At 51.7% G+C, this 15637-nt stretch overlaps 4 protein-coding genes across 4 annotated transcripts; 2 read left to right on the top strand and 2 right to left on the bottom strand.

Moving 5' to 3' along the window:
- Positions 1–2296: 2296 nt before the first annotated feature.
- On the top strand, positions 2297–4499 carry NCS57_00962400 (Fungal transcription factor; the record flags this gene model as incomplete). The annotated part of the gene is made up of 4 exons (XM_053059393.1): positions 2297–3109; positions 3164–3439; positions 3487–3622; positions 3670–4499. 4 exons carry the CDS (start codon positions 2297–2299, stop codon positions 4497–4499), a joined length of 2055 nt encoding a protein of 684 aa, XP_052911464.1.
- A 1449-nt stretch (positions 4500–5948) lies between these two features.
- On the bottom strand, positions 5949–6331 carry NCS57_00962300 (uncharacterized protein; the record flags this gene model as incomplete). Its single annotated transcript, XM_053059392.1, has 2 exons — positions 5949–6257; positions 6329–6331. 2 exons carry the CDS (start codon positions 6329–6331, stop codon positions 5949–5951), a joined length of 312 nt encoding a protein of 103 aa, XP_052911463.1.
- A 2288-nt stretch (positions 6332–8619) lies between these two features.
- Positions 8620–10325, top strand: NCS57_00962200 (uncharacterized protein; the record flags this gene model as incomplete). The annotated part of the gene is made up of 2 exons (XM_053059391.1): positions 8620–10077; positions 10131–10325. The coding sequence occupies 2 exons, from the start codon at positions 8620–8622 to the stop codon at positions 10323–10325; spliced, it is 1653 nt and encodes a 550-aa protein (XP_052911462.1).
- Positions 10326–11984: 1659 nt separating this feature from the next.
- NCS57_00962100 (NACHT domain-containing protein) lies at positions 11985–14764 on the bottom strand (the record flags this gene model as incomplete). Its single annotated transcript, XM_053059390.1, has 3 exons — positions 14705–14764; positions 14583–14641; positions 11985–14532 (listed from the first exon to the last, which is right to left on the bottom strand). Exons 1-3 carry the CDS (start codon positions 14705–14707, stop codon positions 11985–11987), a joined length of 2610 nt encoding a protein of 869 aa, XP_052911461.1. The 5' UTR covers positions 14708–14764.
- Between the last annotated feature and the right edge of the window lie 873 nt (positions 14765–15637).

Genomic DNA, 15637 nt, shown 5'->3' with positions numbered 1-15637 from the left:
TGTCCCTAGCTTGCCTACGGAGGGCGCTTTCAAAAGTTATGTCCTACGCTAACGAGAGCCCCTGGTCAGGAAAAAGCAAAGAAAGCAAGGATTAGCATTTTACATACGATTTTCTATGGGGCTATTCCCAGCGGTACTTCTTGGGCTTCCTGCCGTGCCGGCCTTCGCGATACTCATTGCCGCCTTCATTTTCAATGACTTTCTGTATATGTATAGGTATTCTTTCGATCCAGCTTTGGATCTTAGCTTGTGGAAGCTCCTTCCAAGCTGCTTTCCACGCCTTGATAGCTTCTGGCCGGCTGCTAGGGGCGCCTTTCTTCGTAGTTATTCTCTTCATCCACGGCCACGCAGCCTCGATCGCGTTCAGGTCCGGCGAATTGCCACACCAAAGAAGGCGTTGGACTTCGTATAGGTCATAAACCCGCTGTTGAATGCGGTGACTATGTGCCGGTGCCTTATCTTCTTGTACGACTGTGTTAGGCCTCTCCTTGGCGCATTCCTTTGCGAAAGGAATCATCTTGGGGATCAAGATCATAGTCTGATATCGATACCAATCGATTCCTCCTTTCGAGCCTCTCATCAGCTTGCCGTGACTCTTATCCCACTTCCACTGCGGCTTTGGCCCGGGAAGCTGACGTAGGTGTAGCCTTTTCATACCATTTGATAGCTCCCACTCTTCCCGCATCAGCGGCTCAAGCTCCTCGTTCATCGTATCGATAATTGCAGTGGCTTCCTTCTTCTCCTTTGCGGTCTCTGGAGACCAGCAATGACAAGGGCCCTTCTTATCATACGAAAAGGCAGCCCAAAACATAAACTCACTGGCGCCTTTCCATCTCTCGCGAATACAGCTGCGAGTAAAGGCCTCGTCTGACCGTCGCCATACACGATAGCCGCCCCGACGATGGAGAAGGATTACAGAAGTCTCATCTGACCAAATGACATTCTTCCAATCCTCGAGGGTCCAGTCTTTATGGGCAAGACACCATTCTAGTCTTTCCTTCCTCATCTTCTTCGTCAGTCCAGGCTTCCTCGTCGGTTTGGTCTTCTGGAAGCCGGCTTTTCGTAGTATCCGCCAAATCGTGACCGCGGAGATATCGTATCCTTCGAGACTGAGCTCGCCGGCGATATCAGCACACGTCTTTTTCCCTCCCATAGCGATCCCGGCGTACCTTCGATATAACTGCCTGCTGGGCCTCATCGGTCTGCTTCCTAGGGCGCCCAGTACGGGGGGGCATCTTCGATATGCTCGTCAAGAATAACCAGCGGTCTGCTGGCCGGCTCGAAGCCTCTTTCTATGGCCCTCGCATAGATACGGTTGACTTGACGGTCGGAAAGGTTAAGAATACCGGCGATCTCTTGGGTGGTCTTGCCGCCGGAGGGGCATTTCCACGCAATAACTAAAGCCCGGGTTGCGTTGTTGGTGCGTGGCTTTGAGGCCATTATGGTTAACCAGATTGAAACAGGAGCAAGAATGATGAGGGGGAAAGTCCCTAGTAATTTTGGTGGGCAAATACTGAAGTTGCTTTTTCTCAAAGGTGGGGCCAAGTAGCATTAGCGCCTTGGCAGGACATAACTTTTGAAAGCGCCCTCCGTACTAGGAGGAGTAGTATTGTGGGGTGCAGCAGATCTGGGGGACATTCCCCCGCTCTCGGGATTCGGAAGCCCATCGACTCCGGAACCAATCTGTCGCAGACCATAAAATACTGACCACCCCACCCTCACTCATCAAACTTCAGTGGCGACAAACATGGCTTCTCCAGAAGTTGGAAACACCAAGGAGTTTTCATGTCACATTTGCGAATCCGTCTTCCAGCGACAAGACCACCAGAGACGGCACATCCTTCTTCATGAAGGCTCCAAGCTGTTTTGTTGCCCCGTTTGCAACAAGAGATTCTCCAGGATGTGCGTTGCAGCCGGTGTCCCCTCCGTCGCGGACCATGACTAATGCTCCAGGACTCGACAGAGATACCCTAACGCGTCACCAGTTACTCCACGACTCTGAACCGCCAAGCCATCTATCCACAAAGCCAACTAGAAAGGCTCGAGGAGAAAAGGCTTGCACCTCCTGTCGTCTGTCTAAGCAGCGATGCGATGGATCAGACCCTTGTTCCAGATGTTTGCAAAAGAACAAGTCTTGTCAATATCTTGCTCGTCGAAGCCGGCAGGTATGGCCAACAGATCCAACCCTCCAGCGTTTCCAGACTTTGCAGTGGCTTACCCAGTGTTGTTCTAGCCTTCTAGATGGAAGAAGAACTTGAATCTAGGCCTCGACGCAACTACCGAACTGTCCGCTGACATGGACGACGCGTCAGTCCCCTCGCTGTCCGAGGGTTATCCCATTGTGTCAGAAGACGAACACACACCTCAAAACGGACCCCCCAGCACAGACTCAAGTGCTGCCGTTGTCGCCAGCGTCGGGCCGCAAGAGCCTGACCTAGCAGATAGCTCTCAGCAGCTGGTTGAATTGGGAGGCACGATTCCCGACCCATCAAACATTTTCGATAGTCCTTGGAAAGACTCATACAGCATGGATCGGTCCTTTCCTGAGCTAAACGACCACTTCCCCATATCGTCATTCCAGGCTCCGGGGGGTCAGCGTCTCCTGCATCCCACCTTTGAAGACCTCCTCAACCCAACAACGACATACATCTCACCACCATCTGATTTCTTTTCTTTCCACGTGCCGGTACCACCTTCTGGCCAAATTGAGGCTGGCGCCGCGACAACTACAGGGCTCGTCGACCTGGACGGGGAGCTAGAGGACTTTGGTCATGTTGAGAGGCTCTCGGACGAAAGTTACGAAAACCTGACTCTTTGGGTCGAGATGGTGGGCCTCACGTGGGTGCATGGGACCAGCTCGCTCTCCGTCGAACCCATCAAACTCCCTCCTCTGAAGGAGCTCAACTCTTTCACCCAACTGTATTTCGAATATTTCCACAACAAGCTCCCTATCATTCATCGCCCGACCTTTGACCCTCGGACTTCTCCAGCGCTATTGGTGTTGGCAATTGCGAGTATTGGGCGTCGCTTTTCCAGCCTGCCTGTGGCAGGCAATGCATCGAACGAACTGGGTTTGGACAGGTTCATTCATCAGGCTGCATTGCGCCATGTGCGTATCTTTTGTCCCACTCCTGCCAGCACGTTTGAGCTCTGACACAATTAGGTTGAGGACTTTGAGAACAGTGAGACAATCCCGGTGTGGCTCGCACAAGCGGTCCTTCTGTCACAACTCGGCATGTACTTCACAAACAACAGAAACGAAATCGAAAAGACCTTGGCCAACCGTGGTGTTCTCAGCGCTATTTTCCCGAAGATCGATCTTTCCTTGGCAGCGACTATGTCAACTATGTCTGAGCACGGGGAGTGCTTGGACGACCAAGCGCTTTGGAAGAACTGGAGTCACTGCGAGACTCTTCAGCGCACAGCCTATGGAATATGGGTAAGTTTGTTTTGTCTTGCATACAGGGTTTGCTAACGTTTTATCAGCTCCTCGACAGCCAGTGCTGTTTATTCTTTAACGTCACGCCAGTTGTGCCCACAGAGGCCTTACAGATCGCCCTCCCCTGCCACGAAAGTTTGTGGGAAAAGTCATCTGCCGCAACTTGGAAACAGCGCTGGCCTGGTAAGACATTCTCACTTCAGTCCCGCGTACTCTAACAGTGCTCCCAGGAACAAAGAAGATACCCACGCTCAGAGAAGAGATGCAATCGTTGTACCGGCTCAACACCATCTCTGAAGACATTGGTGCCTTTTCATTTCTAATCATCCTCTTCGGCTACTTTCGTGACTGTCTATTCCTGAAGCAAACCGAAGACATGGGCCTATCGGCGTTGCTCAACATGCACGGTGAACCAATTACGTGGGGGAGGAGACATCATCCCGATGTATGGAGACTCTTAGATCCGACCTCGCGGCCCCGATCCAACGACTTCGACCTAATCACAGCCCAGTACTATCACATGATCCGAATCGTTTTACATATTCCCTTAAAGGACTTAATGGCATTTTCCGGATGGAGAGTAACGCGACAGGTGCAGCTGGAGACAAGGCGGATGCTGGCATCTTGGGTTTCCGAACACAGCGATTGCGCCAGGGAGGTAGCTCTGCATGCTGGGGCGCTTTTCCGACAGTGCCGTTGCCACCCCACCTCTGGCTATCAAGAACCTGTCGCAATCCTCGTCGCAACCTTGGCGCTCTGGGTTTATAACAGCTCTCTGCCAAGTTGCGTCTTGCAGAACAAAGGGAACCATGGGGAGCAGCAGAGGACACCAACTTTTCGTCTCGACAACGAAACTGACAAGGATAAGATCCTGCATTGGGTTCGCAACGGGGAGCAGATGCGCCCGTTTATTGTGGGAATCGGAAACATTCATGCTTCTAGAGGCTACAGCAAGGTTGTGTCAGTCGGGACCAACTTTCTTGCTCAGCTGAAACAGTGGCGGATCAGCGAGCTATACCGCACCGTCTGCGAGGAAGTGTTGGCATCATTTGAGTGGTGATATACAGCCATTCCTACATTCAAATTTGACAACATCGCCGCAACCTGAACCGCTGAACAGTCCTGAGGATCTTGCGTCTGGGGTTGTGCCACCTGCCACTACTTCCGTCGAGATACCTTCAACATGAGACCGCCTTGCATCTCTAGGGTGAAATTATCAATCCTCCGAGGGGGGGCAAATCCGGAAGGGAGGCCAAGGCTGTACTTTCGGAAGATTGACGCCAAAATGATTGTCATTTCAAGGGGGACAAGGCTATGTGGAACGATCAGGTCAGAAATGAAAACACACCATTGTGTCTAGGCACAGGGAATGAACTCACTTCATTCCAAGGCACATCCTCGAGCCCTTGCTGAAGGCTACCTGGTATTCTTCCAGGCGTTTCGCGTCTGTCGCCAGCCAGCGATCTGGGTTAAAGTATCGGGCATCCGGACCCCATAAATCACAACTAGTATGCATAGTATGGGCTGATATGGATACAATAGTCTGTCAAAGCGGAGGATTATTAGCGTACTGCCAACGTCGCTCTTTCCTGAACTGTATTGTACGTACCCCTGGCGGAACGACCTTGCCGTCCACGATGAATGGCGTCGATTCCTTCGGGACGACTCGGGGTAACCGTCCAGGTACTGCTGTTGCGAACCGGATTCCTTCCTTGACGCAAGCAGTCTGTGAAAGTTGCGGTCAGCAAGTTACATGTCATGTCACTGTCACCCTTGGTGAGAGCAAGGCTTTACTAACAAGAAAAGGAAGCCCCTCTAGAGTTTGCGCTGAAGGTAGATTATCCTTGTCTGGAATAGCAGCCTCGAGTTCTTCGACCAGCCTCTTGTGCATTTCAGGATGGCTGACAATTTCAAGTACGGCTATCGTGAGAGATGTGGCGCTTGTATCTGAACCAGCCACCAACAAATTGATGGCTTCAGAAAGCAATTCATCTTCATTCAAGGACTGGAGGTTATCAAGCACAAGCCGATGCCCAAGATCGGTCTGTTTCTCGCGAGTTTGGCGCCACCGCTTGATGCAAACTTTTCCAAACTGGTTTGCGTGTCAGTGCTTGTGGTCACCTTGACCCCTGATGGCCCACTGGAAGCAATGGAACTCACGTCGATCAGATCTAGAAAACCTGCTGCTTCTGGGTTGAGGACTCTCAATAGTCCGTCCGGCATCTTGTTGAGAATAGCACGTATCCAGGGATATTGCCGGAATGTAGTCACGGCTGCCGAACCAACGGTAAAAGCCTCGAGAAATTTGGAGGTGAAGCCGTTTGGGTCTTGCTCCATCATACCACCGCTGTCTCCAAAGCAAAATTCCAAAATGATGTTCGTTGTCAACAGCCTGCCAGGGATTTAGTTTCAAATAAGTCTGATTCCGCGGTCCAACTGAAAAGGGAGAGCGGTCAATTGGTATAACATACCTGAAAGCATTGTATAAATCGATATCCTTGTCACAAAGTCAATCAATCTTGTTCTCCAGCAACTTGAGACGCTCCCAGATAAGATCTTCGAGTTTTAGTACTCCGGCACGCGAGAACATCGAGCTCAACATGCGACGGCGTTCCTTGTGCTTAGCCTTATCAACCTCGGTGAATGAGGTGGGTGCCTCGGTGGCGAACCCAAGATAGAATTGTTCGTGTTTAGGGAACGGGTTTGATTGTTTGTAGATGGCCTTGTACAGTGATGTTTCGTTGATGTGCAGCTCGTTGGGTGCGATGCGAATAGCCTTGGCTCCTGCAACGGACGAGCTGTCAGTCATGCATGATAGCTACCGTGAAAGAACGACTCAAACCCGTTGCGCTTTTGATGCTTGTTAACCTAAGATGACAATGAACTCACCATACTGGCGATGAAGATCTTCGAATGTGTCTTCTGGGAATGGGGTAAGATCTTGGTGATTTAGCCACAGATCCGACTTGGTAGCTTCCTTTGGCCCGGGGAACTTTGATAGGGGATGCCAGTAAAGGCGGTAGAGGCCGCGGCAGTAAGAAAATGTAAGGGCCAGAAAAGGTACGGCAGCAACGGCGACGACGACGAAGCGGCCAGGACTGAGCCAGCCAGCGAGATGCCGCTCCCACTCCATGATTGACAGTCCTTGGAGAGACATGGTTGTGAAAAACAGGGTGAAGAGTTGTGAGATTGGTAAAGGCAATTGCAGCGTACACGACAATGGAAGTCCCTTGACATCTCCCTTTATACCGCTCCATGGTGAAATTACCCCGGGGATTCGTGCTCTAAGCCCTCTCGGGCACCCTGTACGCTCCTGCTGGGATCAACATGCGAAGTGACAACATTACGGCACAGTAGGACAAAGCCGACTCACTCCACATAATCCACTTTTGAGGAGCCGTATGCAGGGCGGCGCGGGGACGTACGCTAAATAGGCAACATTTGATCGGCTCCTCGGAGGGCTAACAGGTGAGAGGTATCGCTCCTCAACTTGTGGAGATGAATGCTGGCCTTGACGACAGCACTTATTATGGTGGGCTGCGTACACGCAAAAGAGGGCCTCTGGATGACATCAGTGTCAACATCGAACCTGGTCAGCCATGGCGCATTTCAAAGTCGCAATTGTCGGTGGCGGTCTCGCTGGGTCTCCCTTTGGCCAACGGTCTCCTCAACAACGGGGTGGAGATTTCTGTTTACGAGCGCGATGCTGCTGATTCTAAAAGGGAAGGCTACCAGATTCGCATCGGCGACGAAGCTGATATCGGTTTCGACGCCTGTTTGACCGACGAGTCACATCCGCCATCCATGCGCAAAGTGCGGCCAATTTTCCGCGGCAGGGAACGCGGCACCCACGATTTGCAACCCCCGATTCGCGAAGCATTGCTGGATCTGACCAAGCTTTCCCGGCTACTCCAAATCGGCGGCAATCAACCGTGCTGTTTTGAGGAGCATCCTGCTGAAGCCTATACAAGCGGCTGGACATGTCCAATGCGAAAAAAAAAGGTTGAACAGATACGACATTGTCACTGACCAAGTCGGGGTTAAAAGTTTGTCGACATCGACAGCCGCGTCATGTTTCTCAACAAGGGGTGCTTAACTAAGGACCTTATCAATACACTGCCAAGCCGGCTTCGAGTAGGTCCAATCGCGACCTTTACTAAGGATATGAGCTTCTTCTTTACTTGTATGGCCGTGTCGCAATACCAATTCTGATGAAGATGACCGCTGATGATCCGGGAGTGCATCTCCCAGCCCCTGGAGCACGGGGTTCCAGAAGAAACGCGGGAATGGTTTACGATCTGGTGTAAGGATCGTTTTACTGGGGCTTAACCATGAAACGGGAAAGAATCCCTCTCGGGGATGCAACGACACTTACTAACCCACTGGACTTTTGCTTGAAACAGACCCAGGACTGGGCTCCCGAATAGTGAGTCGCGCTTGTGGTGGCATCGAAATCTGAAAGACGGAAGCTAAAGAAGCATTTTACAGCCGTACTAGGTTGTCTGCGGGCCAGACTGCCCACATCGTCTCCGTTCCACTTCGTGGCAGTAACAGACCTTCGAAGAACTGGCGTAAAAATCTCAAAAAGAAGTAGAGGGTTGATATCAATGAAGGCCAACCCATTGTGGCAGATTCGAGGACGTAGAAAGATCAGTCCCAGTCCAAGGCCCAGTTGTGAACTAGGACAATGTGGCGATAAGCTCTCCTTCCACCTCGGTCACAGGCAGTTGCGTGAACTGCAAATGGCCATGTTACCAATACCATCCATACTTTCTGCGTGTCGAGCCCGTGATACATCTGCCGTGGAGCCATCCGCGCCACCCCCGGCAATTTTGGGCCCCGCTAATTATCGGCTCCTCACCATCGGCTCCAAACTTGCTCAGGTGTCGCATTTCCAGCCCGCCGTTGCTCACACAGGCGCAGGCTGGCTTCACTTGACACCCGGAAAATAACCGGTGGTGACATGCGATCTTTTCCTCAAAAGCCTCCCCCGCGATTCAGCATCGAGCCCCACATAAGGGAACAGATGTGATGTGGGATGGGTTCCAGATGTTGGTGGGACAGTATGCATCCAAACCAAGCACCAAGGCCTCCCTCGTCACCGCTATATAATGGATAGACTGCAGGAATCGACCATGCCATGACTAGTTCATCCAGCACATAGTCTCTCATTATTTAAAATGACCACAGAAATCCAGCATAGATCGAGCGTCGTGGCTCTCATCTCATGGGCTATCGCAACGCCAAATAGAGCTGTTGCCATTTTGGTTTCATTGGTGGTCGGCTATCTTGTCTTGATCGCTTTGAGACAATACCCACGCGTTCTCATCCAGCGTCGATCACTACCCCCAGGGCCATTTCCATGGCCCATCGTTGGAAACCATTTTCAAATCAAGCTTCCTCGACCATGGCTTTACCTGTCCGACCTTTCCAAGCAATACAACAGCCCAATGATCACCATTTGGTACGGCCACAAACCTAGCATTGTATGCAACGACATTTGGACCATCACGGATCTTTGCGATAAGCGGGCGAGCATCTACTCGTCCCGCCCTCCCATGGTTATGCTCGGCGAATCTCGGAACGCGTCTGAAAATGATCAAGCTGTTCTGCCATACGGAGACCGTTGGAGATATCACCGCCGGCTCACACACCAGGCGGTGGGAACCCAGGCAGTACGCGCATATCGACCTTTCCAGGACGCTGAGATCAAAATACTACTCCGGGATCTCCTCGCAGCACCTGATCGATATGTCAAGGCAATCGAACGGTACTCGGTCTCCATTGTTTCCTGCATCGGGTTCGGGCGTCGCGTTGCCAGAGTGGACGACAACATCGCTCAGATGGCGCTGAAGTTCATGGAGGGCGTGGACTTTGTAATTCCCGGGATGTTCATAATGGAATCCATTCCCTGGCTCCTCAAATTACCTCGAGCTCTCTACCCGGACGCCTCCAACCTGGTTGAGAACGCCAGAAGGATCAGTAATTTCTTCACCTCACTTACTCGGGAGGCGTCACAGTCATCTACGAATGGACCGCTGTTTTCAGATCTGCTACTCAAAGAGAGCAAAACAGCTGATCTAAGTGATGCAGAGATGTCTTTTCTTGCTGGCAACCTTATCGGCGGTGGGGTCGATACCACCGCTTCTACAACCCTGACCTTTATTTTCGCCATGTGCGCATTTCCCGAGGTTCAGAAAAAGGCGCATGCTTGCATTGAACAGGCGGTGGGTGGACGGCTCCCTGACTGGGAGGATGAGCCATCATTGGCTTACATCCGGGCGTGCGTTGAGGAAACTCTTCGCTGGCGCACTGTTACAATCCTGGGCGGAATTCCTCACGCTCCGATTCAGGATGACGTGTATCGAGGCTACCTTATTCCGAGAGGTACATGGATCACCGGTAACATGTGGGCTATCCACCGCGATCCCAAGTGCTTCCCGAACCCAGACGAGTACCGACCCGAACGGTTTATCGACCGAGATCAGGAACCGCCTTTCCCAGTTAAAAAGGGGCACAGCGCATTTGGCTGGGGACGGAGACAGTGCAGTGGTCAGCCATTAGCCGAGCAAGGTCTCTTCCTCACGTTTGCTCGCCTACTGTGGACATTCGAGATGAAACCAGCTCTTCTCCCAGATGTACGTCGCTCTCCGGATGTACACATTATATACGAGACTAATATGAATCACAGGGGACGGAGGAACGGTTGGATATCTTTGCTTTTACTGAGTCGGAGAACATGCGACCGGAGCCCTTCCGCGTCCGATTCATTCCTCGAAGTGAAATGCATAGGGACGTGGTGGTGAGGCAAGCCCAGGCGGCCCGGGAATTTCTTAGCCAATTTGACGGTGAAAGTCAAGTCCAAGTCCCGGAGTTTCAGACGTGAGGGGGGTATTAGAATAAAGGCGATATAGAAATAGAGTGGAAGGCGTGATATTTCTTCATCTCTACTGGCAGCATTCCCAATAGATGGGAGGTCACAGTTGTGTGTCACATTTGGACATCAGCTGCGCCACACTAGTTCAGGTCGCCATTGTAATGGCGGTTGAAACACACACCAACTCCTGGTGAAACATGCCCCAAAATTGTACTGTAAGGATTCCGCGCTGAAATCCCGTTGCGAGCTCTGCGCGCCGAATTCTGCTGGAGTTACATTGTCTTGGGCTGACTGCCCCGTGCTGTATGCCTTGGATGGCCCATTCTTTCTCTTTTGAAGCACACCTCTCGAGGCCTTGCGTAGGCGCCAGACGTTCGAACCTTTCTTCCGCCGCCTCCTCTACACATTCCTGGAACCACAATCAGGAGCTCTGCCGGCTGCGCGAACTCTTCCTAATCTCACTGAGCTAACACACGACAGCCGTTATTTCCTCCGACGAAGCCGTTGCGTGCCCGACCCCTACACTCGCCCTAAAGACGTCTATCGTATTGACGGTGCCGTCCCAGAGGGTGCCAGGTATTCTCTCCTCGACATCGTACTTTGCGTCGAACCCGGCCTCGGTGCTAATGCCGCAGTCTACTGACTGAGCGGCCCATTGTCGCGCCTCGCGTTGTGTGTCTTCCACGCAACCCTGAGGACGCAGAGTTCTTGCCTTGGCATCCCATGAGCAGCACAAACCAGGCTCTTGGGGAAAGGAATCCAAGGCCGGCTAGACTCGGGGTGGAAGGTGACAGAAGAACGCAGTAGACAGTTGAACGACCCAAATTCCAACCTGCGGCTACAAGGTCGCGTTTAGGACGAACCTATGCCTCTTGGCACTTCGTGATCCCCTGCTCGCCCATTGTTCTTGGGAGCCCATCAGCAGTGGTTCTCCCTCAACCCGTGGCTCTCAACTCAGCTCATGTCCCGCTTCAGACTTCTGGCCTGATCTGGGTTGCCCTGGGGCGTGGACGTTAAAGACTCGCCGGAGATGGCGAAGGCTGCCATCGTTTTGACTCACTTTCTGCAGGTGATGGCGTTGCTTGTAGTCCTTGCATCACCAACCAAGAGCTTCTCCAGTACACCAGCCCCTCGCCCGGTGAACAGAACTGGACGCGCGGTCTTCCAAGAAACGAATCTCATCAGCCTTCCGCTGTGCACCCCATGCGCGAGCTTATTTCCAACTAGGCTGTCTCCAGCCCCTGCTCGGCATGGAACATTTTCGCATGTGATATGGACCTATTGTCCCGGGATTCTGTTGCATACATGCCCCCCCGAAGGCCCTCGGATTGAGTTTGATGCCGCTCAGGTTCGGCCCCTTTAACCTTATTGACCATCGGTCTGAGTCAACCGGGCAAATCTTGGAAAGCTTGGTGTTTTTAACATTATTAGTTCTTAGGAAAACACCGGAAAACCCATTGTTGATGATGATGACAAGATGCTTCCATTCCGTGGGACAATCAAGGAGTGTCAAACACACGAGCAACAAACAATTGTCCTCACGACGACGGCATAAAGGCCCAATAGTAAAAGATTATGACAAAATGATTATTACACAGATTAGACATTATCATTACGTTCCTATACAAATGACTATTCGATCCGATATTTAGGTTCTTGGCGAATTCGTCACCTTGGGGTCTCCCTCCGCTCTTCCAACAATGCAGCACATCCCTCGTAGCCACGTATCAAGGCAATGTCCAGCGGCGTTCTTCCCATGTAATCCTCGGTATCAAGTTTTGCCTTTCCTGTCGCAAGCAGCAGCTTGACACATTCCTCCTTTCCTTGACCGACCGCAAGAGACAATGGCGTCTCACCTCTCTCGTCTCGGGAATTGACATCTGCTTGGCCAGTTGAGAGCAACAGCTTTACGCAAGGGTCCTGGCCTTGTTCTGCAGCGTAACACAATGGTGTACGATGAACTTGATCTTCGCAGTCGACGTCAACCTTGCCCGTAGCCAGCAACTGCTCCAAGACTTCATCTTCACCAGCTCGCGCAGCGTATGTTACTGCTGTCCGCCCCGCCACATCTCTCGCGTCAATGTCAAATCCTCCAAGCGAGAGCAGGTACCCGGTTACTCCCGTATGGCCGGACTCCGATGCGCGGGATAAGAGTGTTCGCTTGAAAAGGTCTCTTGCGTCAACTCTTACCTGACCTGTCCCGAGCAAGGCCTCTATGATACCCAAGTATCCTCCCTTGGCCGCATCAAATAGCATCCTATCATCAATTTTGACCTGGTTGGTCGCAATGAGCCGCTTAACGACACCTTCGTGTCCGAACCGCACAGCCCATCCCAATGGAGTGCAAGGTCGGTGACTGACGCTCAGAGTGCGAGGTGGCTTGCTCTTCGAGTCCACTTGAATGACGCCGGTACCCAAGAGACGCTCCAGCCAACTTCTTCTCTTGGCGGCTCTCTGTGTGTCGATAAATGTTTTGACGACAGCTTCAAAGCCACCTCCTGCCGCCCAAGACAGGGCAGGCCGGCCAAAAATGCCATCTCTCACGTTGGGCTCTGTCGTATCAAGTCGCAGTAGATGTTGAGTTACTGACGAAAGTCCCAGGTAAGATGCCACGATGAGTCTCGTGATATCTTCAGCGTCCAATTTTGGGTGGCACCACTTCCTTCGGAGCCAAATCAGAGTCGACAATCTGTGCGGAGAGCAAAGTTGGAGCATTTGTTGCATGTGTGAATCATCACCTTGATCGTCGTCCAATGGTGTTCTTGAGTGGATAGCCCAGTTCTCCCACGCATAACCAAGAAAAGGGTAGTTCTCGGAGAGACCCTCCAGCGGCTTGGTCCGTAGCTTTTCGATGTTTCCGAGGGGGTTCTGGAAGGAATCCTCAACGTCGGTGAAGAGAAGATACTGAGCACAGATGCGCCCAAGCATGTTGTTCGAGCTACTCGGAGAGATTGAGGACAACCACTTGTGGTCATTGATTGCTTGACTCACAAGTGAAGTCTCAGAAGAGGAGTTTGTGGCATCTTCTTGGATCAGGAATGTTTTCAAGGTCTGGTGAAACAGATATATCCTGCCGTCGATGACAGAAACCAGAGGACCGCAAAGCCGCTGCAGTGTGTGGCGAAAGTGATCATCGGGTTCAATATCCAGCTCGCTTTGTGATGTGTGTCCCTCCTCAACTGCCAGAGCCACTGCCATCTCAGTTAGGCTCAGAGGTCGCACTGCCGCCATGATGATCTGGAGCAACTTCCTTGTTTTCATCGGCCTTGGGCTTGTGGAGAGAATCTTCTCGTAGACTTCATTGACTGTTGTGGGGAGGTTTCTGCGAGATTCCTTGACGTAACCGGGGGAGTTGGCGAGGAATTCAAAGAGGAGAAAGACCCATAGATGAGTGCGCTCGGGGGCCTGTTTGATATTCATAGCCAGCTTCCTCTGTTCCGATTCTGTTAGGTTCAGTCTTTCCCTTAAACCCGCTAGTCGGCAAGAGATTGCGAGGTCAATCTCGGCGCCAAGGCTCCCAAAGTCTGATTGAGGGTCCCGTCCCAGATGGACAGTTGATGTCGGTTTGTACAATCGTCGCTCGGAATGAGAAAGTGTTCGGCTCGTTATCAAGACTTTCAGCCTAGGGGTCGTGTGGGTTTCGGCGAAGAAGCTGTTGAGGGTTTCCACAAGCAACTGTCTGCTTTCTTCCTGGCACTCGTCGAGGCCATCTAGAATGCATACAATTTGACTGGCCGTGTTTTTCGATGCAGCCAAGGCCAATATGCGCCATAACCTTCGGATGGAGGTCCGCACCCTGTCGCCGTCATCTTCGAGAAGCTGAAAGATGCGATCTGACAGAAGCTGTGGTCTTTGTTCCAAGAGCTGTCGCAAAATACAACAAAGAGCATCCTCTGCCATATCTTGTCCCTTAACTTCAGCCTTGAAGAAAAAGTAGCAGAGAGAGAGATTTCGCAGCACCTCATCTGCTAGGTATCTTGAAAGAACTGACTTTCCGCAACCCGGCTCTCCCGTGACCCATAGAAGGCTGGAGGTTTCGCTGTCTCTCCAAAGATGAAACCGAGGGTGGCTAGTGAACCATTCACATGTGCCGTCGATGCGTGCAGGGTGACTGTTCTTGATGTGGTAGTGGGAGGAGCTATAGAGCTTTTGGAGCAGCTCTTGGTGTGTGCCGCCATCTCTGCTTCGAGGATTTGAGCCATACACAGTATTGATGCTGTAAGAGATCAGCCCATCGTTCATGAAGGCAAAGACTGGTAAACCCACTCTGTGTTTTTCTCGTTTTCCGCTGCCCTTTCCAAGTTGGATTCCAGTTCTGAGAGCGCCTTCAGAATGTTATTAGTGCCACAACTCGTGAGGCCAATTGTTTGGAGGCGCCGATTGCTTACCATTGAGGATGTGAAGCAGACGCAGTAAAGCAAGGAGGTAAATGAATTTAACGCGATACAATGCTCAAGAGAAAAGCATGTTCGATGTAGCCAGATTGACCTATATATGGAAATTGACGGCCCAAACTACAAGAACCTCTTCATCATCCATAAAGAGCTGCCTATTCATGGCGACCAATCATGTTCAATCAACGTGATGTCGTGGCATGCGGTCAGCTCGTATTTTATTAATAGCCCCAAACCCCTGTTCGTAGGGCTGAAGCTGCTAACTGTGGCCGAGGCAGCCGGTGATGTCATGCCCAAACCGGATCGATTGAGGCTGTGCAAGAACTCGACACGGACTCATTGCGCGCTGTTGAAGCCTGCTGTGGGCAGATTTAGCGTAGGCCTCTTACTGTATCTGTTGCCTCTTGAGGTACTTTGTCACGGTATCGCACGCGCGAACAACCCGTGACCAAAGACACAGACTCTCTTTTTCTCGTTTGTGCTTTTCTTGGGCATCATGCACGCGTCCAGAGGATCCTCGCAACGGGCTACATTCCTGCAAGATTGTCACTCATTGTACTGCCAGAATCCAAGATGATAACCCTCACGGAAATGCAAGTCTAACATGTTGAGCGCCGGACGAGTCGAAAAGTCAATCTGGGGTGGTAGTCGCGGCGTGAAAAAACGTTGACCATCAGGTAGTTAAGCTGCAATATCAGAGTTTGTTTGTGGCTTCCCAGTCCGCAGATGATGACCGAAGACCATTATTTAAACCACCGTGAAGGCTCTACAAATGCGACAGGCCTCTCTACACAATCAACCAAACCTTTGCCATGAACAGAACTTCCTCGACCGCAACACAGAAGATGACGGAATCTACCAGCCCAAGTCATCCGTCGAACCCTTCTATTGCGCCAGAAACAGCACCCAAGTTAATCTCCAAGGTAC

Source organism: Fusarium keratoplasticum, chromosome 7 (genome assembly GCF_025433545.1).
Source record: "Fusarium keratoplasticum isolate Fu6.1 chromosome 7, whole genome shotgun sequence".
NCBI lineage: Eukaryota > Fungi > Ascomycota > Sordariomycetes > Hypocreales > Nectriaceae > Fusarium > Fusarium keratoplasticum.
This window is presented reverse-complemented; position numbering and strand designations above follow the sequence as displayed.